General features: G+C 34.7%; 1 protein-coding gene across 7 annotated transcripts in view; it reads right to left on the reverse strand.

Annotated features, from left to right (window-relative positions):
- The window catches only part of LOC121426551 (advillin-like), a 58,757-nt gene that overhangs the window by 7,384 nt on the left and 26,215 nt on the right, over window positions 1-25,158 (reverse strand). For 4 of the 7 annotated variants that reach the window (XM_041622899.1, XM_041622921.1, XM_041622905.1 and 1 more), the window contains exons 2-24: window positions 24,290-24,518; window positions 22,308-22,373; window positions 20,811-20,941; window positions 18,882-18,987; window positions 18,477-18,587; window positions 17,883-18,094; window positions 17,539-17,617; window positions 17,054-17,152; window positions 16,256-16,409; window positions 15,673-15,797; window positions 14,448-14,585; window positions 13,487-13,573; window positions 11,875-11,946; window positions 9,989-10,030; window positions 5,945-6,055; window positions 5,288-5,371; window positions 4,937-4,998; window positions 4,499-4,592; window positions 3,823-3,960; window positions 3,078-3,143; window positions 2,377-2,502; window positions 1,625-1,693; window positions 746-757 (exon numbers count right to left, since the gene is read on the reverse strand). In XM_041622899.1, coding sequence (XP_041478833.1) covers window positions 746-757; window positions 1,625-1,693; window positions 2,377-2,502; window positions 3,078-3,143; window positions 3,823-3,960; window positions 4,499-4,592; window positions 4,937-4,998; window positions 5,288-5,371; window positions 5,945-6,055; window positions 9,989-10,030; window positions 11,875-11,946; window positions 13,487-13,573; window positions 14,448-14,585; window positions 15,673-15,797; window positions 16,256-16,409; window positions 17,054-17,152; window positions 17,539-17,617; window positions 17,883-18,094; window positions 18,477-18,587; window positions 18,882-18,987; window positions 20,811-20,941; window positions 22,308-22,373; window positions 24,290-24,433 — 2,328 coding nt within the window. In that variant the 5' untranslated portion in view covers window positions 24,434-24,518. The remainder of the gene's footprint in view (window positions 1-745; window positions 758-1,624; window positions 1,694-2,376; window positions 2,503-3,077; window positions 3,144-3,822; window positions 3,961-4,498; window positions 4,593-4,936; window positions 4,999-5,287; window positions 5,372-5,944; window positions 6,056-9,988; window positions 10,031-11,874; window positions 11,947-13,486; window positions 13,574-14,447; window positions 14,586-15,672; window positions 15,798-16,255; window positions 16,410-17,053; window positions 17,153-17,538; window positions 17,618-17,882; window positions 18,095-18,476; window positions 18,588-18,881; window positions 18,988-20,810; window positions 20,942-22,307; window positions 22,374-24,289; window positions 24,519-25,158) is intronic. The other 3 variants (XM_041622934.1, XM_041622927.1, XM_041622940.1) reach the window with 3 other exon arrangements.

The raw sequence follows: 25,158 nt of genomic DNA on the forward strand, positions 1-25,158 counted from the left end.
AGGACAAGAATATTTTCCGGTGCTTTGAAAAGTCATGCTAACTTTACCAACAACTCGATGAAACAAACAACCCTCTGTAACATCCACTTCTCTCCCCATGCTGTTACATCACTTGCTGGTGGTATTCTTATAAATTAACCCAGGTGTGACTGCTGATCTTCTAAATATTTTAGTCCACACTTTTACAGAATGGTAGCTTCTCTCTTCCTCATTTAAATATTCATTACAAAGATAAATGTACAAAAAAATTGATTAAAATTCTTTTATGATATTCAGGGAAACTTCATGATGTCAGTACATCTGATCCCCAATATGCAAATCATCTTGAATAGATTTTGCGCTGTTTGCTTCACATAAAAAAATTGTAGTGCTCTCTCAATTATCATGGCTCAAGTAGTTTATATGGTGAAGTAAAAAAAAATTTAAACAAAGGTAGTCAGAATGTTTGAAAAGATTTATCATTTTATCGAATGACCTTCATACAGTATCATTTTTTTTTCTTATTTCATTACAAAATTGATATTTTGGACACTACAGGAGTAAAATTATCTAAGTGCATGAGAAGGCAGCAAGCACCCTGTAAAAGTGTGGTCCAACTAAACCTTGGGTTAACATTATCAATGCGATGAAAATACCAACAATACATAAGTTTATTAAGACCCTGGATCTCATTCATATCAAACATGCTCCATAATTCGAGGTGAACCATTCATGCCATATTTGGTTAGGAAAAATTCAACCTCACCTTGACTTTTTTCTGTCAGACGAACAAGTAATCACAACAAAACAGAAATAATTCAAGATGTATGACAAGAGAGCTAAAAAGGGCATCATCTGACCTATGCTTTACTATGATATCTCTTGTAAGTCATAAACTTGGGTAAAATGAGGGAAAGAGCAATAGATTTGGAAATACTTTTATCAAGTAAATATGAAAAGTGATATGAAGGATCAAGCATCAATAGTAAGTAAAATAGGTTTAATGTGAACTACCCTACTTCTACGTACTAAAACTTCTTGGAACAAAATAATGTTATCAAAACCACCAGAATGTGTTAGGCTTTATAGAAAAAGAGCTAATATTAAAAGATTAAAAGCATTATAATGATTATAATTTAGCTTTGGTAATAGCAACCATAACAATATATTGTACAATCTTCACACACAAGAAATTGCAACAAGAAGAGTTCATGTTAATGTTATTGCCTATTAAAGCATGAATTCAGAGGTGGTTAATGATTGATCTAAGTATAAGCTATACATTTTGAAAATTAAAAGAGAATGCAAATGGACATAAAATTGTTTTTGACAGATATGACACATTAGTTTTCTGCTCCATGAATAGTCATTACTCATATGTAATTATATCAGATAATACGTGCAATTCACTTTATAATACTCTCTTTCATAATCAGTAAACATAAGAAATACACACTGTAATTAAGGTAACTTTGTTATCATTATTATTGAATTTCTCTTTTTTTTTCAATTCAATTTATTTTTTAATGCATTCATTTGCATTTTTTTCATTTTGTTAGATTTCATTTTTTTTCATAATCATATCTTTCATCTGACTTTTTATCAATCTATTTTTATATAAAGATATGTTTAAAATGACTCTTACCAAGTCAATAACGACAGCAGCGTTCTGTTTGGCAAGCTCTTGTCTCATCTGATCTTCCGTTTGCATACTCTGTTCAGAGAAAGAATAATTATGAGGAAAGCATGAGTGACTAGATTAATTCTTGATTGCACAAAGTCACAATTCATGTTGCAGTCATTGCCCGATCTGAAAAAAAAATATGCAATTAACTTCTCAGATTTTCAACAAAAAAATATAATCAGCTCATCACATTGTCACTGTTATTTGGACATCAACTCAAGACCTTTAAACTGACATTGGATCAATGTCACTTCCAAAATAAGTACATGAGCCATGTTTGAATGAAACCCTTATAATAAAAGCATAATCAAATATCTTGTTGTATTTCTGCTAAGGAATTCCTGATTTGAGGCTATAATCAAAGGACATAAAAGCTAGCGTTACGGTTGTAAGACCCCAAACAATATATTAATGATGATAATGTTAACTCAATGAACATGAATGGTTCTCACAAAGCTGCCAACCTGAACAAGAGCAGTGTAATATTTTAAAACCTGAATATCAGTATTTTAGTGAGAAAATAATTATTTTAAAAGAAATACCTGAGCACAACAGATTAAACTGAAAATAGAATTCAGTATTTTGGATGAAACCACCTGTATTATTTTAACATTTCAGTATTACAAGTAAATACTGAAAATCAGAACCAGTTAGCAGCTCTGTAACAGAATATTGCCGAGAAAGGGGATGGGAGCCGGGATACACATACTGACCTGGAAGTATTTGTTATCCCATGCCATGAACCAACCAGTGAAGGTCACTGGTTCAAAGCCCTGCTTGACCTGGATGAGTTGTGTGTTATCAAAGTCACGACCACTAGGATCCGTCGCAAGGTATTCCTGTTTCCATGGCAATGATAATATGAACAATTTATGATCATGATTCAAGATTTCAACAATCAAGTTTTGATTTTCTGTTTTTTCTTCAGTACTAATATAATGTTCTTGGAGTGGTAAACCATAGATTCATTAAACAAAGGAATACAAATTTGTTATTAATGATTTACTTGAGTTTTTCTTTAACACAAGGATATGACTGCCTGATTTGAACTGTAAACAGTAACAAAGTACACACTGCATTGAAGTAAGATACTCAGATATGTACTCTATATACCCAAATCAAGTTGCTTGTCTGATATGGATAATGGGGCAGCTTTGAGGCTGGAAACAAAGTGTACAAAAGAATCATGATTGAAGGTTTTAAATATTTTGACCAAAAATTATCTAACAAAATAGACCATCAAATGCTAATTTGAAGTCGTGATTTTCATGGTATACAAACCCCTTATTTCAAAATTACTCTTTTATATTTCTCTTTGATTCTATTTTTTTTAATTCATGACGTATAATATAGCAATCACAAATCAATACTGATGACAGACATTGTTCCTTGCTTTTTTTTTTATTCCTCTTACCTTTGCTGTTACCAGGACTTGTTTCTTTTCTTCTGCATTTGCACCAGCACCAACCCAGACATATATCTATAAGAATCAAAATAACAATGATAATAATTACAATGACGTAATACACGACTACTACTACTGCTGCCACTGCTACTGCTACTACTACTAAACTACTACTACTACTACTACTACTAAACTACTACTGCTGCTGCTGCTGCTGCTGCTGCTGCTGCTGCTGCTGCTGCTGCTGCTGCTGCTGCTGCTGCTGCTGCGACTACTACTACTACTACTACTACTACTACTACTACTACTACTACTACTACTACTACTACTACTACTAAACTACTACTACTACTACTACTACTACTACTACTACTACTACTACTACTGCTGCGAATACTGCAAATACTGCTACTACTACTGCTACTACTACTACTACTACTACTACTACTACTACTAAACTACTACTACTACTACTACTACTACTACTACTACTACTACTACTACTACTACTACTACTACTACTACTACTACTACTACTAAACTACTACTACTACTACTACTACTACTACTACTACTGCGAATACTGCTACTACTGCTACTACTACTACTACTACTACTACTACTACTACTACTACTACTACTACTACTTCTACTTCTACTACTACTACTACTACACTTGATGCTATAGGTACAAACTCCCCTACGAAGGTAACACCAAACCATCTTTAAAATGGTATAGGATAAAAGGACTTACTTCATTGTAAGCGTCTAAGAGCATGACATCATCCACTATTAGATCTTGCTGTGTGAAATTGCTAATCTCCTCCACCCTGAAGTTACCTGTTGCATTGGAACATTGGAACAGCCTAGGAGGTTGAGATGGTGCTTCCTCCTACAAGAGATGGAAAGAAATTGATTATACATCAGCAGGAAAAAGAATGAGCTTTTGGATTAGCCAATGTAGCCAACCAATCCTAGATCAAAACATATTAAGTTGTGCAGTCAGATTCTTTTGTTTCATGGGAATGTAGGGGTGGTTGGAGGGAGCTGTGCATACATGTAGGTCCCTTGTTTTCACCCATTATAATGAGTAAACAGTAATATTTCAAATCTACTCAAAACCCCTCCAAAAAAACACAGCTTAGCAAAGAATTAAAATATTAGATTATTACAAACTTCACTACATTCCGGTTCATAAATGTCTGCCATTCAAAAGAAAGTCCACAGGTATACATACATGTTCGATCAAAGGAGATAGCTAAAGTTTTCAACAAGTTATATTTTTTCAGGGTGATTTTTTTCCTATGGAGGGAGGGGGGGGAATCAATCAATTCCTAATGAATGGAAAAGTTTCAATACTTGGACTCAATGAAACAGGCAGAAGATCAAGTGGGTGAAGACCAGGAGGGAATCGAGAGTAGATCTCTTACCTGGAGACGTGGACTTGATGCATATTCCTGCTTTCCTCCAATGGCCTCCCAGAATTCTGCCGTCTCCTTTCCTTCAGCTATAAGGGAGTATGGACTAGGAAAACATAAAAGGAAGAAGAAAAATCATTCAATTTTAATGAGCTACTTGTTGTTTTCTAGCTGTTTTATAGCCATTGTGTCTCCTTTTTTTATGAGCAAAGTAAGTATGGCAATCTACCCAGGTGTCAGACATTTTTTCCAAGCAATAATATGAATACACAGTCCCACATGAGCTTATTTGTGTTGGCAATCTTCATGTTTCATCGGATAAAACATCTGAGAAGACCTCTCACAAAATGCCCTCTGATTTACATCAACAATGATGTGCAACTAAATCATGCAATCACTAGGTTTAAAATGTGTCTGATTGGGATAGATGGTTTTTTATATTGTTCTTACCACTTTGGTTGCAGAGTGCTGGCCACCTTTTTACCTAGTTCTCTTTCATCTCCACTGCCACCCTGCAGAATATGAATGGAGAAAAAAATAGCATAAGGAGGTATTTAAAAAACATCTATTTGCAGTCAATTGCAAATTTAAACTATCAATTCAGTTCATTACTACAGTTAATCAATCACCGACATCGACTACAAATTCATAGTTCATTGCTAGAGTTATCATTGATTTTGGAACTTAAAATTGACTCGCAAATGAGCAAGTTAAAAGACATAATCTAAGGATATTGTATGATCAATTCTTTACACCTGTTTCAAAAATTCCTCCTAGTAAGAGTGTATTAGTTGTACTTGCCTTGCCTGCCCAGATGTAGAGCGTTTTGGGTCCTTTGACAACAAAGATATCGTTAGAGTTGAGTGACTTGGCCGAGGATTCAACCTAGTAGAAATATTGAATACAAAAAATTATTAATAATGAATATAATACATCATTCTCATCCTATGTCCACATTATTTCAATTTCCATTTCATTTTGTTTCCTGAATCTGTCTGTTCCTCAAATACTTTCTTTCGTACCGCAATTCTCTATGCAAGGCTCCACACTAACTTTTTCTTCTGAGTGGCCCAATAGGTTCACCAAATCATCAATTTCATATTCTTGGTGGCCCTAAAACATAAGAAAACATTACAATTTATCAAACCTTTGGTAGCCTGACTGGGCCACCAAATGTGGGCTTTTACAGAAATTTGCTGGCCCGACTCTCATTTTTGGTTGCCCTGGGCCACAGCTAGTGTCGAGCCCTTCTCTATGGCAACAGATCTGGAAAAGCTTCAAGTTTTGTGACCTTCAACCTTTAGTTTTCTTTGCCCGTAGAATGTGTGTAAGCATCTCTCTCTCTCTCTCTCTGTCTGTCTAACTCTTTCTCTTGAACTATCAATATTGTTGTCTCTTTGTATTTCTGTCTTTCTCCTCTCCCTTCCCTTTCTCTCCCTCTTAAATTGGTTATCTTACCTCTACAGCCCTTGTATTGTATTCATTTGTTCCTTTCACTTGGTACATTCTCACTTTGTTGGCCTTCTTATCCTCCCCCTGCTGGTTCTTGAACCCACTGGATTTCCCCGCCTATGACAAAGTGGAATAATCCAAAAAATGCATTAACACACACACTACAGCAGACATTCCATGTTAAAAAGAGGGGTGGAATCTTACTCTGGGGGGAAAAATAGTCGAAGAGAGGTACAGGTAAGACAAGACAAAACACTACATAATACATGTACAAAAATTCATACATCTTGCTGGGGGTTCGATCAAGCCATATAATTTGGTAATTTAAAGGAAGCAAGGAAAACACATCAAAGTAAGAATATTAATTATTAAAATCCAACCCATTAATGCTTTTTTTTTATCAAGCATCTATCCTACAGTACATGTCAAAAATTGCTGCTATTTTTGCTCCATAATATATATATACCTACTGTATGTTCCTTCTACATTTATTTACATGCAATTATTCAAACATTTTTCATGTAATATACAAATTACACAAACTTAGCAATGAGACTTTTCACATGCACTTCCTCCCTAATGCCCAACGTCCTGTATAAAATTAAACAGGCCAAATAAAAACATATAAGTATTAACTACTTGTATTAGCTACTGGTTATTTTCAAAAATGCACATGCAGGAAAGCAGACACGCATGCATGCAAATGCAATTAAAGAAAAATATGGGAAAATCATACACGACAAAACATATGGTACCCAAAGACCCAGGTAAATATCATGTCGTAAAGAAATATTCTCATGTAGATTTATAATAAGAGTTCTAAGTAGTGTCTGATAATGAATCATATATCTATTGAATGAGCATCTGCTAATTACAAATAGGAATGTATTCTTCTGAAATATGACAATCGTGTTGGCAGAGGTCTAGACTAATAATAATGGGAATTACAATAATGTGAATAATGACGGTGAATATATTGGCGTGAACAATTGCTTTGACTCGGGTGATACTAATACATGTAACTTTTTTTTCAAAGAATCAACCCTCTTCTTGAAATTACAAAGATCCATAGTATTATGCTGTAGAAATATAGAGAAACGTTTGCAACTTGAATGAAAAGAGTGAAGAAAAGATGATTGCCAGTGTACAAATGGCTTCAATACAACTGGTAAAGGCATGGTCACACCGCCCGAGCGTTGTTGGAGCGGAGAGAAAAAAATCATCACCGCTCGCTACCGTTCACCATTTTCGATTTCGATTGTTCTTTTTGTTTTTGATTTTTGTGTTTTCGATTTTTTCCCCAATTTTGTGAGCAAAATTCGGCCCTCCTTCCCTAACGCTCCAACAACGCTCGGGCGGTGTGACCAATTGACCATGCCTTAAGAAAAGGCTTTTGAAGCTTATTGCAGGCAATACAAAGGCACCTTCATATCCCAGTGTGAGGTCATCTTGTTGATGTCATTATACCATTCCTGATAGTCTTGCAATTTTAGATTTAAGCTGGCAATACAAGCTTAATGATTTTTTTAAATTCATTTGCATCTCACTCAGAAAAAATAGGCTTGATTCTTAATCATTTCATCCATGGGCATACATAGCAGGGGGAGGGGGCAGTGCCCCCCCCCCCTCAAGAGATTTAAAAAACTTTGATTTTTTACTGAAAATGTTCACAAAATTCACCAAAAGTTTGCAAAAAATGCTTCAATTGCACTTTACAAGTTCAAAAGCACCCAAATGACAAGCTCAATGACTTCACTCCCTCGCTTTCTCGCAAAAAATATCTGCCATGATTTCAACTGTCAATATCATGAGAACCTGAACATGTAAACATGCAATAATTTGGATCTTTAAAATTTGAACTTGTTGGGTTCACATGATGATTTCAGAGAATGTAAAAGTGAATCAAATGTTGAGATTTTAATGCTGAATTTCATCATCATAATGTCTGGTAACCTTATTTTGAGAGGAAAATGGTTATTCATCCTCATAACTAATCATTTTTAATTTTGTTAAAGCAGAATTAATAATGATAATAATAATAATAATGACAGCTGAATTTAAAAGAGCTTTTTGCCAGTGGATACAAAGTGCAATTACTGGTGATTACTATCATTTTGAAACCACATCGGACAATGTAGTCTCTACTACAAAGCAAACTATGAATGATTTATTAAATTAATAAAATTGATCTTTAGAATGCATCTTATAGTGAAAGGAATGATGGGGATGGTTCTACTTTTTTGTTGGGTTATAAACATCTACTATTCTGCAGCTCCATATAAACATACTACATGTAATGAAGGGAAAAGAACAGAAAAAACATTTCTTGGGAAATAAAAAAAAACAGATACAGAGAGAGAGGGGGAGAGAGAGAGAGGGGGATATGAACAGACAAAGATGATGTATCATCATTCAAAACTTGCAACAGGGAAAACTCCATGTATCCTCTGTCCTGAAATAATTGAGGAGCAAAGGCATTTACATGGATGCCAGGATACTTTCTGGTATATCCCACACGATGCATCTCTCAAAATTAAGAAATGCAACATGCTAATCACACTTCCATATAAAAATTTTCAATTAGAATATTAATATTGCAAAATGGTTAAACAAAGAGAATACTGAACGCTTTACTCTCAAATAGTTTTCATTATCATGATTTCTGCTACTTGTTTCACTGAAATGTTACTGGAATCCCTAAGCATTGAACATATTTTGATGTTCCAGTATGCTGCATGAACCATTTAGGCTTATATCGAACAAATACTGAAGAATATAATGCAGAATATCAATCAATTACAGACCCATTCCAACTGAAAGATTAAGGGATGAGTAGCAGAATAAGTCATTAAAATCAGATTAGCCACATGCTAGAGAATACCAGGATAGACCAAAATAAAATGGGAGAAAAAAAATAATTTGCACTTTTATCTGTATTACATGTATATATACCTTTATATCAAATGATGCTGTTTTACCCAAAGGAACTGGATAAACAAAAATTTTCTCCATCCATTTTGGAACTTAATATTTCTCATTTTTAAGATATGTTTTGCATCTTTTTTTTCCTTGGTAATTAATGTTATGAAGTAGGCATATTACCATTCTGAGATTAAAATCTTGAATTCTTATCAATGAAAATGCACATATTGTACCAGAATATTAACCAAATGAAATAAAAATCATGATGTGGTACTTAGGAGAATAATCGTCTCTTAGATCATAACCAGTCTGCAATGTACACAATCAATTAAAAATATTAATTTTTGTTTTGTCTATTATTGTCATCGCTGTTTTTTATTGTTGCCCAAATGCAGGTAATAAATTTATGTTAGCTTTTCTCACATCAAGAAAGCCCAATTAACTAAAAGCCAGATACTTTCTATCTATCATACACATTCCTGTCAATCCTTTCATATTTGTTCATTCTCATTTCTTGTTGTATTGTGAAATGACAAATAATGTTGGGGGAAAATGAAAAGTACATTGTGACTTCGAATGTGTCTATATTTTCTGAATAATTGCAAAGAAGATAGTTTCTGCCTTTTGCAATAGAACATCAAATATCTGCAACATACAGTATGAAAGAGAGTGCAAGAGAGCAATACTCCCCCACTTTGACAAAAGGAAGCAAGTAAAAAGACGTCATTTCCAGTAAAAGCCCAAAATGTGTCTGTCATTTCCACAGATACTGATGTATTACATGTAGCATGCTGGTTAATTCGACATAAAGTATTTCCTCGCACGATCAGCTTTTTGGGAAATGTTACCAGTATGTAACATATATAAAGGCATGAAAACCTCATTTTCTGATAGCATGTCACTTGCTTCCTTTTATCAAAGAAAGGCAGAATTGACAACGTGCGAACCTTACAAGATCATTTAAGGTCAAATCCCCTTCAAGACAAAATAAATTGCATATTAGAAATGAGGAAAGATGTAGTGAAATTATCTCATGGTCTGGGGTGCAAAAATAATATCATGACTTGTAATAGTTAAAGCCTTGTTTAGTGTAATTGAAATGCTTTGAGTTTAGTTATTTTTCAGTACTTCCTCCTCGTCGACGTGCTTAAATCCACTCTCGCAACCGCCCTGTGAAGCAAAAGGTAGATTTCAATACAGTGATAGTGAATACAAAAGGGAAAGCATCAACCTTATACGTACAAAATGTGATTAAGGAATATGAGTTTAAAAGTTCAATGTTTGGATAAAAGGTAAGAGAGCAAAATTTTAATGGGGTGATGCGTTGACTGTATTGTTTGATGGGGCCAGTAACACAAAGCTGAACAATTGATCTTTGTGCTGATATTTTACAATTGATTGCATTGATTATTACATATGATTAATCACAGAAACCAGCCCTATGATCAATTGCTAAGCTTTATGTTACAGGGCCCAATCTTACGAAGAGTTACAATTGATCCGATCTATCGCAACTATGGATGGCCAGCAACATCAACACATACTATTCATGCTTTTTCAAAATATTTTCTAACTATGATGTATATTCATGCATTCATTGTTTTCTTGAAAATTCACGGTGCTTCTCTTTGTTTACAAAGGACATTGTGCAAATTTCCTATGTAAAAATTATGACGCTGATGGATTTTCATAGAGTTACAATTAATTGGTTCAATCGTAACTCTTTGCAAGACGGGGCCCAGGTGTGTATCTGTATTTGCAGGAAAACTAAAATTCATGGAAATATTAGAAGCAAACGCACACTAAATTAAGGGTAAGAAGTACACAAAAATCATGCAAAATAGTTTAGACACATTACATGGCACCATCACATTAAACATCAACTGCACAAAATCACAAAACATCGAAAGGATTTAATGCTATTAAAGGCAAAACATCTTTCCCCCTATTTCTCTATGTATGCAAAAGCAAATAGGACATAAAATTTCATCACAAAGGGAACACATAACACACAATAACAATGTCACAATATATTGAAGCAAAAGCAGTGCTTACAAGTATTCTATCTTTAAAATAAAATAAAAAAAACTATATATATCATACATTTCTCTAGGAAGGTATTCTTGGAAATCATGAAAGTCATTCCTCTATTTCAAACACCCAATTCTGCTCTACATATTCTACTTCTTATCTACTACTTTGTCTACTTCCATGTCAATGCATTCATATTCCTTTTATTTCTTTTCATTCCACTAATCATTGCATAACCTACATACTGATCTGCATGTACAATCAAGCTCAAGTAATCATTGATCTTTAATGTAATTTAAATTTCTAAATAGGGATAACCATTTTTTTACTGCATTATAACAATATTCAATTCATCATAAGACTTTTATTCCAATTCTTATAACATTTGGAACTTTGGAAGATACCTCATTCTAAGATTTATTTTGAAAAACATTCAGATTTTTATCAAATTTATCATCATTCCAATATCTATATATATTTATGAGTCTTAATTTGTTGAGTTTATTGGCTCTAAAAACCAACTTGAGAATAAGTTAGTTTATGAACTCTGAACTTTTTTATTTGGATTCCCCAAATTACATATAGAATAATACCCTCCCCCGAAAAGGGCTCCCAAAATGAATGACAAGATGACATCAAATGAGTTGTCATTAAGGTCTTGGGTGTTCTCCAGAAAGAACAGCTCTAAGAGGACCTCTCCTCCGGGAAGAGATGCTCTTTTGAAGAATCATGTGGTAATGGATAGTATCCACGGGGAGCTGTCAGCCCAAAGAAGTTCTCCTGTTACCATTACTATACCAAGCCACCATAATTTCTAGGCCCTGTAACACAAAGTGTAGCGCTTGATCGTAGGATCAAATTTTACGATTGTCACATTGATCATTATGTACAATCAATCATATAAATCTACTTCTTGATCGATCACCAAGCTTTGTGATATGGGCCCCTAATGCACATTGTGCAGTTATTCTGATAGAACTCACCAGATGGATGATCATCTTGCCTTTGAAAAGTTGGAGGAAGTGTTGGGGTTCTTTGCCCTGAACGACTCGGATCTATAGAAGAGAGGATATTTATCAGAAAGCTTAGAAAACGTAATTCCTTTTAAAAAAATATGAAAATCTATAGTTAAATTCTTAATTCATAAATTGTAAAAATAAAAATACATTTACACAGTGTACAGGTCCACATTTCTTGGCTCATGGCACTTCATGGAAGCACATAGCACAATGTACACATGATCAAATGAAATAGACTAGAACGAAGTAAACTGTATTACAGTAACAAACAAACAAGGCAAACGCCAAGCGTTGTCTCGCCAGATAATAATGTGAGTAAAATTGTAAAATTAAATTAATTATTAAGCTGTTATGGCAAATTTATTGTTTGAAAAAAGGGAGGAAAGGTTGTGTGTGAAAGATAAATATAAAAACTTATTGTGTGTGATTTTTCGCCATCTTGCCTTCATTTTAGCAGTAGGGTTTTCTAAATTGATCTGTGTGCATATGATAAGTAAATGATGCAAGAGTGAAGTACAAGTTATAGAAAGTTAATGTGTGTACAACACACCACAGTGCCAGTCATGGAGAGTTCATTGACCTCTGGTATGAATTTGGTGATCCCACCTCAAAGATATAGAAAGTTATTATGTGTACAACATAGCAAAGTGCCAGTCATGGAAAGTTCATTGACCTTTGACCTTATTCAAATTCGACTCATATTCGAACTTGACCTGTGCCTTTAGGAGATGGACCTCTGGTATGAATTTGGTGATCCCACCTCGAAGCTATAGAAAGTTATTGGGTGTACAACACAGCACAGTGCCAGTCATGGAAAGTTCATTGACCTTTGACCTTAATCAAATTCAACTCACATTCGAACTTGACCTGCACCTTCAAAAGATGGACCTTTTGTATGAATTTGGCAATCCTACCTCGAGGATATAGAATGTTATTGGGTGTACAGCACAACTGTTGACGACGCCGACGCCGCCGGAAATCGTGATACCTATGTCTCGCTCCGCTACGCAGGCGAGACAAAAATAGTGATACCTATGTCTCACTCCGCTACGCAGGCGAGAAAAAAAAACATCTAAAGAAATTAAAATAGATGGTTTAACATAGAAAAAAAGCATGACATTTCTTGTCTTTCAGCTGTATCAAATAATTGAATCAGTAAGGTTGGGTTCCCTTCAGGCTCAGTCCCACTGCACTTATGGATGCAGAAAGGATGTAAAACAGAAAAAGAATCTTACATCCGTTGGAAAACGTTATGTGTGTATCTGTTGTGAACTCTTTGCAGACGTGTTTCATAAGCTCTATATCCATCGAGCATCTGTCCACTGTGATTTCATTGTTCGCCCATTTTGTCCATTGTCTGGAGCAAATGAAAACGGATGGAAATTTTGCTTGTCTGCTGTATCCATTATGAATACGTTTTGTGTCCATTAGCCAGTGGGACCAGGCCATTATATAGCTCGTATATAGTCCTTATCAACCACATTGAAATGGAAGAATTACTTGCAATGGAGACTGTTCATAATAAAATACAACAAAGTTGATGAAACATTCAATTTCTGACAAGATTTGTACGTACTTGTACAGCAGCTCCATTGAGTTTATCATCCATTTGAGTAGTGTGAAGGGCTGCTGCTCCTTGCTCATCCTGGGATGAAGTCAGACCCTGTAATACACATTAATATATGAAAAACTATTATCAATAATGATGATGATGATGATGGTGATGAAGATGATGTTGATGGTGATGATTGATGATGATTGATGATGATGGTGATGATGATGCTGCTGCTGATGATGATGATGATGATGAGGATGATGAGGATGATGATAATGGTGATGATGATAATGATGGTGATGATTGATGGTGATAATGCTAAACATAATGATCACGATAATGATTATTATGGTGATGATGACCACAACGAAGATGATACATCACAGTATTTCTACCAAGCTTAATTCTGAAACATTCAGAGGCAAAAGGACAAGCTCTCATATTTTTGAAGCCTTTCTAGCTTTATGTTGCATCTTTAACTTGGGTCCCGTAACACAAATAATTAATATTCACGATTGTACGTTGTAGTCAATGTAATCAATCAAAGAAAAATGTACAATCACTGCTAGGTTTTGTGTTACAGGCCCCTGGTAATGGTTCTCAATAAGAAGTTCTTCACAGGATAGAAGGAAGAATCTGAATCTTATGATAATAATGATATATATAGTACTAATCATAGCAGTAGTGTGTGATGTATAGCATTCTCGTCTGTCGGATACAACACTTTTTGTGCTCCATAATTGTTACCCAGGCAACCATTAAAGCCCTTGATTCAACAAATTACAGCGAGGAGCGCCTCTACCTCCCCCTCCCTGTCAAGTGAGCGAAATGCATATTACTTTCACAAAGTAATTTGTATTTAGCACAATCATGTTTACATTAATGAGAAATAGGTGCTTGTTTGTGATTTCAACGATTGCTTTCATCTTTAGAATACGAATATGAAAAAAAAATAGCCATGAAAATTGAAATGAAATCTTACCAGCCAGTAGTAAAGGAGGTATCTCTCCCTACCGCCCTGCTTGTAAGTATACTTGACTATGTACGAGTCTCCTCCGAAGAATTGGCCATGTAGTTCTTTGTCTTGAACCTTAGGCTCAAAGTTCTCTATCCTATAAACCTTTAGTAACAAACAACATAAAAAGTACAGGGAGTGTATCACAAAGATTGAAGTGTGACAAAAATTCATGCTGAATCATCACACGAACAGATGATATTCAATGCATAAACCTCAATGATTAATTTAGAATGTGACCAATTTGCCTGATCTGACCAATGCGTGGATTTATCCCATGAAACTTGGAATTTAAGGGTGACTCTAAGTGTGACTCATATCTTTGTGAAACATCAAAAAGACACAGTAAGATCACTTTACTGAGTAAAGGACTCAAGTATGCTTGTTTCTAACTACTCAATGCCATTGGTAAGGGACCTTGTCAGTAGTCTGTGCCGCATTCTTTCCCTCCAAAGTTCACGCTTAATGTTTTGGGGTTTTTTTTCAATGGCAGGCACGGTGGGAAATAAGGCCAATTCATTCCTAAGTTAAGTGTTTACTTTAATGGGCATGAATATGCCTTTGATGCCAACATGCCTTTGTAAACAAAAGGATGTTAAGCATGAACTTCGGAGTAAAAAGAACACACAGAGAAAAAGCCCTGAAGAATGTAAAACAGACTCTTGACAAGGTTCATAGTACACATTCAAAACAGTATTTTTTTATGGGACCTCAATAATATGTACAAGTACACTGCCACATATTAATCTGATAAAAGCAACACATGCTACGAAATAATATTTTGCAGTTAACGCACCTCTCCCGCATAGAGGAAAAACTTACAAATGGACCCTATTGCACAGAACATCCAAATGCGAAGCTTATTTGCAAAAAAATTATGTAAATGATACACACAAGATGCAAGTCGACAAATGAAGAAAATCTTGCTTTACTTGAGATGTTTAAGGGTCAATATGGGCATGTTCAAAGGTGTCCCTTTCTTCATGAATAAAGACCATCAATGACAGCGAATGACTGCTAAAAGATCAAGTACATACATGGATTATGTGTTCTATTATTCAATGTATTCATTATTCAAGCACAATTTGCAATATTTGAAGACATAATTTTAATATCACAAATTGGTCTGAAATTGAGAACAATTGTTGGCAGCTCTCTGTTCCCAGCATATAATTGTATATGATGTTCTTACCTCAATTTTACCAGATCCATCATCATACATGCCAGTTCTGGAAGCCATATTGGGGTTGGAGTCGATGTCAGAGGTCTTGATCTTATGGAGAGAGCTGGCATCAAACTTTTCCTTCTTTACATGAGCTAAATAAAATGGTCAGTGACAAATGATAGAAAGAACCAGACTGATAAGTACTTAATCTATTTTTTTAATGTGCCTTTATTTATCATTTTATTTTATCTACAAGAATTGCACTCTTAACTCTAAATGCCTGCTTTATACATCTATTATGTTGAGTGATTCATGCTTGCTGTTACCCTTTTTAAACCTGGACAAGTTATCCAATCAAATCTTCTTTAAGTCACAGTTTCTTCTACATCTTTAATCTTTCCTATACAGGTATCGTACCTATGTTACCGATGGTGTGAGTCTTTCCTAGACCCTTTGTATCTCCAGGATCCATCTTTTGAAGATATCCTTGACACTGGTGACAGGTACAAGTAACTGTTAAAAGGATGTGGTTGCAGATTGCCCCTATCCTATATAAGCTCTGCAATCAAATCTTCTTTGGGCTACTATTCTTTATAATCATGTGTCTTACCTATGTTACCAGTGGTGTGAGTCTTTCCTAGACCCTTTGTGTCTCCAGGATCCTTCCATCCTTTGAAGATGGCCTTGAATGCTGTGGTCTCACTGTTTTCATTGATGACTGTAACAGGTGTCTTCTCTGGGTACTGCTTGGCCTTGATGAAACCCTGAATATCAAGAGTAACAAGTACTTTCAAATATCAGCAAAGTTGCTACGCTCTTGGTTAATTTTGAGTTTTTTAATTCTTTGAACGTAGCCTGTAACACCTACAAACTAATACCATTCAGTCATAACTTTTTAGTGGTAAAAGCCTATTTTTTCACTATTTTCAAAAATGTTCTGATTGAAAATATTTTATTACATATTGATCTGATCAATTTGATGTAACTCATGATCACTTTCACATGCGTCTTAATTTTTTTCAACAATATGTTTGCCCTAGCAATATATTGAACCCTATTTTTTTCCCACTGAAAACCAAGTCTTAACTTTAGACTGTTGGTTTCAGTACAGATAATCTAAGTTAACCTTGATACCGCAAGGATAATGTCCAAACATAATAGTACTATCTATTTATTCATCTATTCATTTTGTTTATTATATTCATATTTCTCTAAATACCAATAATGTTTTCCAGAGAGGCCCTATTCACACAAAATGATAAAATGTAAGAAACATACAAAGTTATGAAAATTCCACATATGTAGAGCTTCCCCATTAAGTAAAAGTATGAAACATCTGATAAGCTCCTAATAAAGAAAATGAAACTGATTAAATAGCACTCAATATTAAGTTGACATCATCGATTACCTGAGCATTGCTGAAGGCACTCTTTCTTTCTTGTTTGGTGGAGCCCTTCCCTTTCCATACAAATATTCCACAATGCCCCTGGTCAACGATGAAGCAGTCCTGATCAAAGTAAAGACACAATGATAATAGATGACAGGAAAGTTTGTTTGTAGGTTCTGAAAATACTCTCATTTGCATGAAATATGATTTTCAAAAAATTTAAATGACTTTAGAGGTGTTTGCAAAACACAAAAATATGTATAAGCAAATGTGAAAAAAATATGCAAAAAAGTAAAAAATAAACTTTGTGATCATCATTATTTTTCAGTTTTAACCTCTTTACATCGTAACTCACAAATTATACTCAGTGAAGACAAGCAATCTCTGTGAACAGACAGATGCCAGTAACAATTACGAAGCAAAAATAATTAATGCAAATTCATCTATGGACAAGAAAAAGATTTTGAGATGATGACTGTAATCATTAAAACAGATGATTGACTAACCTTGCTATTGAGCATGTTCTGTTCAAGTGGAGCACTGCAGATTTCAGTCACAACCAGAGAACCGCTCTCATCAGAAACCCTAGCAGTAAAAAAAAAAGATGTCACATCGTATCAAAATGGCAATCCTGGACATGCACATTATATCAAACATAATATGATACAGCAAACATGTATGGGTTCTAAAAAACCTTCAATTTGTCTCCTAAAGACATGTTTTTTTTTATATAATGATGAAGAGTAATACATCATTTTAAGGCTGAAAATATCTTCCCTTTCAGAATGAATTTTCAAATAATATTGTTTCTATGGTGGTAACTTCAAGGATGACTATCAAAGCTACTCACTTGTAGAGCCTGGTCTGCGAAGCTTGCTTCCGAGAGAATCTCTCGTCATCGTCCTTGGCGGCCTGAGGCTTCACTCCACCACGGGGACCGAGGGCGTTCTTTGCTTCACAGACCTTCAGCGTCTCGGGATCAAATTTATCATTGTCCACAAAGAGAACCTTGGCCTTGCCCCCCTTCTCATCATCTCGTATACCTTTGGCAGTTTGCGTTCCCTAATATGTGTAAGCAAATTGGAAATATAAACAATAACAGATGTATTACATACATGTAAAAAGAGGCTTGGGCCCCAAAGCATAAGTTACTATTATGGTAACTTTGCCATCCAATGGTAACTACCATGGTGACGATGATCAACAGCCAATCAGAATCAAGGATTTCATGCAAGTTACCTTTGGCATGGCGTTCATCTACATTTGCCACTTTCCACCCAGGTGTAGTAAAATGGGTTGCCAGAGGGAACACCTAGGTAGCTAAGCTAAAGCCGAGGTAGTAATAACACATCATGCTATTTGGCCCACTGGGAGAACAGTTTTCGGAACTGAAGTGAATACCCAGGGTAAATATGACTTTATTATCATGGGGGACAATACTGACCGTCATGCGTTCTGTTCTGCTGGACTGCGGACCATTCCAAACGATGATATGATTTCCAAGGTCAAAGATGAAAACATCTCCATTGTTAAGACTCTCCCACGTACAAGGCACCTACAAGAAGCAAACAATATTCAAAGTCCGTGATTATTCAACCTCCACATAACCCATGAACGGTAATGAAATCATGGACAGCTGAGAGAGGGTATGGTTGGAAACTATAGTACACAAAACAAAACAAATGCAAACGTCACCAGATTTTGGTTTCAGCAAGTTGCTAAGGGAATTTCAGCCCAGAGTAACCCTGTAAGTTGCTACCCAGGGTTAGTAAGACTTCAGTTATCAATCTCCATTTAAAATGAAAGGGAAAATACCGATAAACAGGGGATGAAGGAAGAGAATACCTACCTGATTGACCCTGATGTTACGTTTTCCTTTGACGATGTACATCTTCTTGGTGAACTTGTCCTTGTCCACTTTCTTGAAGCCCGACTTAACTCCACCCTCCAGATACCTGACAACAAACAGATCAGAATATTTCTATATTTAGGTAATTTTCAGGAAATTGTTAATACTTCATGCTGGAATCTACAATAAATTTTTGAAATGCTAAACTGCTTATAATGAAATATTGATTACACACATCTAATTTAATACTTTTTGACAGCAAAACAGTATAGCTTTTAGGATTTAACATGCTAATACTTCATGCCATTGTTATTGGAAGGGAATTTTTAAACTGTAATGAAATGCTGATAACATACATGTATTTTAAACCTCTTTGGAGGCAGTACAGTAACTTTTTGGAATTAATGTTACACTTCTGACTTTATGGCTTTATTCTTTATGTATTAACGGGTATTTACTTTCACTCTATATAATTCTTATAAATGTATTACTATTAAAGGTTTTATATGTTTAATATGGTATTTTTTATGTTTATTGACTTGAAGTTGTAAACAAAACAAATTTCCAATATGGATAAAGACAAACTTGAACTTGGAACTTCGAAATAGTATCATACTGTTTCTTTGAATAACTTTTGAAACATCCTTTGGAAATTGTACAGAAATTTGACAAAATTTATGGGGTCTTCACCCAAATGTGTTATTTGGAGTCCCTATAACCAAACACCTACTGGGGATCCAAATTTGACTTCGTCCCTTCCCTGCATGAAATTCATAATTGCAGCGTAAATGGCAAACAAGTTCTTCCTGGTCACTCTTACTCCAAGTTCATGAAAATTTGACATGGTGTTCATGAGTTACATCATACATGTATATCATAATCACACTTAAAGGGGAATCCAGCCTTGGCCTTAAACAGTTGTGTTGGGAAGGAGAAAAATAAATTAAACAGAATGGTGAAAGTTTGAAAGAAATCGGCCAAGTAGTAAGAAAGTTATAGCTACTTTAAAATTGAAATCACTAATAATATGTAGATTCCAAATTGGCAACTGGGTAATCAAATTATGACAAGGGGCAAGGACAACTTTCCCATAGGCCATGTACTTTATTATCAGGGATTTGTGGTTTTCTCCTAAGTACCCATTCCCCCGGGGCAGTAATCTAAATATAACCCAGGTAGTATATTGTTTTATGTCCTCATGAAAGAAAAATATAATTTGAAATAAAACTTTTGTGAAAAATGACATTTTAGCCATAATATGTATTGGAGTCCATGGAAGAGTAGTCCTTGCCTTACATCACTATGACATCACATATGCGGCCAATTTGAAGTCTCCATGGGTAAAGTGATCACCAATATTTACAACTTTTAAAAATTCATAACTTTCTTGTTGTTTGTCCAATATTGTTCAAACCTTCACCTATCAACTTGTCTGATTTTTCTTTTTCTTATAAAAACAAGTTTTTATTTGGGTTGGATTCCCCTTTAAGCTAAAAAACATCTCTTTTTTTTTGGTAAAAATGGTGTACAAATTGCTGAAAAAACATTGCTTATTCAGATCCAAAAAACTTTTTAAAGGAGAACTTCATCCTGATATGTTTGATGAGTATCTGTCCAAGAATGAATGCTCAAAATCATCATTTTGTGACGTCACAGACGAGCAGCTCATCCATAGTGTGATATAAATTAAAAAAGTCATTTCATTAAAAAAAATGAAAGTGTCATGTTCTATAAACAAAATAGAACTTGGAATATATATCACACAATACAATATTACTAATGTTTCTTTCTCTAATTTTTCTGCATTTATTAAACCAACAAGGTGAACACCCCCTTTAATTATATCATACACTCTGAGACACTATAGCCATGATAGCTATTGGACCAAGTGGTCAATATTTCATTTATCGTTAAATGTGGTTCATTTACTTGATTCCCTTGGGAAAATATGACATGAATTCTGATGATTCCGTTTGTTCTACTTCTCTGTGCTGTACAGGGCCACCGCCCAAATAGTCGTCTAACTCCACCGTCTTGTAGGCTGCAACTCCTGCCTCATCCTAGTAAGGAGAACAAGTTCAAAACATGCTTAGGATTAGAATCGCTACAAGAATTGAGTATTACTACACAATGGTCAAGTTCACCCAAACAGGTTGATTTAAAAAAAAATAAAGGAAAATCAAACAAGTGTAATGTTGAACAATTGATTAAAATCTGGCATGTGAAATGAAGGGTTATTGGATTTCAAAGTTTTATTCAATTTCACGAAACAGTTTAATACTGTGTAATAAAGAACAGCACAATAGGGAGAAAATTATTGGAATATCTCAAAAATACAAAAGAAGAGAGTGAGAGTACAGTGCATGTCAATGGTTCCGTCATTTACATACACTTGTACCACCTGTTCTGTGCATTATATAAAACACAAAATATGTGAGAGCAGCTCGCAAATGATTAATGGCGAGACAAACATTATGTGCTTACGGCAAACTATCAATACATGTTTGTCTCAAATAAAAGCAAATCGAGATCAAGGTGGATTTTCCCCTTTAATTCAACAATATAATGACATTGATATTCATGTTCTATACTCACTATAACATGACCTTTGATCAATTAGTGTGATATTTACATAGAGTGTACACTGCTGTACCTTAAAATCTAATCACGTTGACTTCCAAGTACAATTAAACTCTGATAAAACTCAGTAGCAATTATTGACAAGGACTCCAAATCCACTTCAGCAAAATTCAATTATTTATGTTTTCAATAAAGATAAGAACTGCCAAATTGGTTTCAGAGAATGATTGGAAGTATGTACAAATTCGCCTATCAGTTATCTGCAGACATTTTACTGTCATTTCACTACAAGGACATCATATCAAATTGTACATATTCAGGTCAACACAATAGAGATTAGAATATATCCCATTTCTTTCATTTTACACAATGTTATTTTATGAATACGTACAAATCTGCCTATCTTATTATCTAAAGACATTATACTATCAATGCACTGCAAGGACATTACGTAAAATTCTCTGGATTCATGTTGACAATAGAGATTCAAAAATATCCCATTTCGTTTATGTTATTTTATGTACTGAATGAATACAAATTCTAGAATAAATGGATAAAATCATGAAAAATCTATAATATTGAAGAAATAATTTAAAAACTTGGCAATAACATATATGTATATAAAAATAAATAAGACAAAATGATTAACTGATGAAAAACTACAAACAAACCTTTCATAGGTGATTGCTATAAAATATAGACAGACAGCCAGACAGACAGAATCAAATCAACAATGAAAAAATGTCATTCATGGCATACAACTGTTAAAAATGTGTGCATTTGTTATACATTGGTTCTCTCTACATACATATTTTCTCAAGAACTTGGAAAGGTTTTAGATATTACCTGTGATGTTTCAGATCCCAGCCAGAAATGAATGTTCCAACTGAAGCCATTTCCTTTCTTGGTAGTCTAATCAGTATATAAGAAAGAAGAAGAGAGGCATTAGAAATGGGCATAGTTTGAAATACTCCCAAATCTTCAATCATTTTCAAGGAACTAAAAATCTAATGAACTGGATATGTGGAGATCTGTGAATGGATGATTTTTTTTCCTATCAAATGGCTTCATATTACAATACATTTTGAAATACTTTAAAATGAATGACAAGGTAAATTCTGTATAGACATTCTCTACCCTCTGGCTTTTGCTCTTTTACCAATTTAAAAGTTTACTGTAATTTGATCAATTTCAATTTTCAACCAAACATTATACGTCGTCATACAGTGTAATTTCAAGATTTCAAAAGTCTATTCCTATCTTTAAACATACAACTAGGCCAATTGCTTTATTAACATGCAGTTTACTAGACCAAGGTTCAAGGGGTACATTAATACAATAAAGATAGATGCTCAGCTGGAAGGGTGGAAAAATCTTGAAAACACCTGCTTAAACTTCATTCCATTCTCTAATATGTGTATAAGTAACAATTAAGACATACATGTATCACAGAATATTTCTCCATAAAGAGGGTAATAAGTACATTGCAAATTTTATTTTCACAGGCTACTCGTATTCCTTTAATTTCATATTGGAGTGATTGCAGAGTTTAGGGGGCAATATCTTTTATGTCACTGGCTACTTTTTGCGTTACTATTACAAAAATTTATTTTCATAAACATTCTTCAGTACTCTTTGTGGCAGATCTTGGGGTAAGTCTTTTCGGCAGGATTTTTACAAGTAATTTGGGCTGTTATGACATCTACATCGCCCACCTCATGTAGTTCCAGGGGTGTTGTGTAAAAGAGATATCTCCTACATGTATGAGCGATGATTCAGGACAATTTTAATTAATAATGTAAGACGTGGAAATATTTGGTTCTAATGCAACCATGAAACTCAGGTACATGTATGTTTAATTATCATGCTCCATAGCATCTCTTTCAAAAGGTACTTTCATACCCATCAAGTCACTAAACCACCTGTAAACTACAAGAACGTGTTCTAGATACATAATAATTTGAGTAAACTTCCTTCACACCGCAAAAAATTCCTATGACATTGGAGGCAAACATGTTAAAGTTCTGGTAGTTTTTTAGTACCCTTCAATAACTTGCAGGTAACTCCTTTCAAGAATATCTGTTTTGTTTTCACACTGGCAAACTGCCTGTTTTTTTTCTGACCAGGGTAGAATCCTTGATAGAATATCAGGTATTTTACATGGTTGGACAGGTATGAAAGCACAGGTATACAAAGCTCTAAATATGGCTTAATAATAGCACAGCAAAAAAACTAAAGAGGGATTGCCACAAGCCCACAAATACAAATTGTCTAACTTTGACCTAAATCTGACTGCATATTTCCCAGAGGAAACTGAGGGGGTGTGTTAAGCATTGTAATCTACATCCTGGAATTTTCATACAAGGTTTGTTTACAAACTTAACGGGGCAGTAGTGCATTTCATTTCATAGTCATAATGAACATGGTCGTCACTGGGTACCAAATTAACCAGAACCCTCACAGAAGTTAGAAGTTTGATAACTGATTTATGAATTATCATCAAACATTTTAGATGTATGCTTTAGCTTTCATTTTTTCCTTTCCATTCATACATGTATATTAAACTTCTAATGGTAAAGCCTGATCCACGTCCTGTAATAAACATGAAACTATTATCAAGGTCCTGAAAACAAAGATTAGCAAATTAATCATATGCTTGATTTTCACAATTAATTGTAAAGTGAATTCAATGCAATCAAATCATAAAGAATGTTCTAAAATTGTTTTCAGCACCAAATTCTGTAATAAATGGCTTGCCTTTGCCTTACAATTGAAATTGATTGTAATGTGAGCTGCATCTAATCAATGAAAAAGGAATTCGGACAAACCTTGAGACAGATGTAAGAGTCGCCCTTGTGGAATTGCCCATAAGTTTCAGGCGGAATGGCAACGACCTTGAGCTGCTCGATCCGCCAGATCTTGAGCCCTTCCTTCTTGCCCACCCCAGAGAAAGCTGCATCAACGTTGGGCATGGTGGAAGTTGGTTGTGAGAGTGTGAGGTCAAAGGTCAAATGTCAAGGTGATGAATATGATTGTGGTTGAAGGCACTGTGGTGTCCTAGAAAAAATTGAAATAAACAAAGGTTACGATTAAAAGCTATGATCCCAACATGAATTGAATTGATACTATTCAGAGGGAAACAATGTTATACAAAATATTACACAATGTACATGTATTTCAAGTAAAACAAGTTAGGCCCTGCACATACATGTACAGTATTTTAGAAAGAAATAACATCACTTTGGATTACAAGCCTGCCTATACATACAATTATGTAGACCTTGCCATAATTATGTTCAGCCGTATACAACAAAATAAGCATATATAGGAAGGATGGACTATGTTGAAAGTTTAAAAAAATGCCTTTTAAAGAACAAGGTTTTCGTAAGCTATTGTATAATCAACAAGACCAGAAAATTTTCAGACAAAATGAAAGTACATTAACATACATGTAAGCCTACTATCTGAAAACGTAACAGATAGTCAAGGTTCTCATGTACTATGCCTGACTAGGCAGGGCAGGTGCGTGGAATCGGCCTGCATCACAAAAAACTCTAGACCATGCCTATCGGAAGATTCGCTTATAGTATGATAGTAACCTATTTCAAATTGAACACATGCAAGAGACAGCTGCCTAGTCTAAAAGGTTGGGCAATGCCTGCATACCTGACCTAGCAATTTACAATTCTGATTACAA

The sequence above is a fragment of the Lytechinus variegatus genome, chromosome 1 (genome assembly GCF_018143015.1).
Source record: "Lytechinus variegatus isolate NC3 chromosome 1, Lvar_3.0, whole genome shotgun sequence".
Lineage (NCBI taxonomy): Eukaryota > Metazoa > Echinodermata > Echinoidea > Temnopleuroida > Toxopneustidae > Lytechinus > Lytechinus variegatus.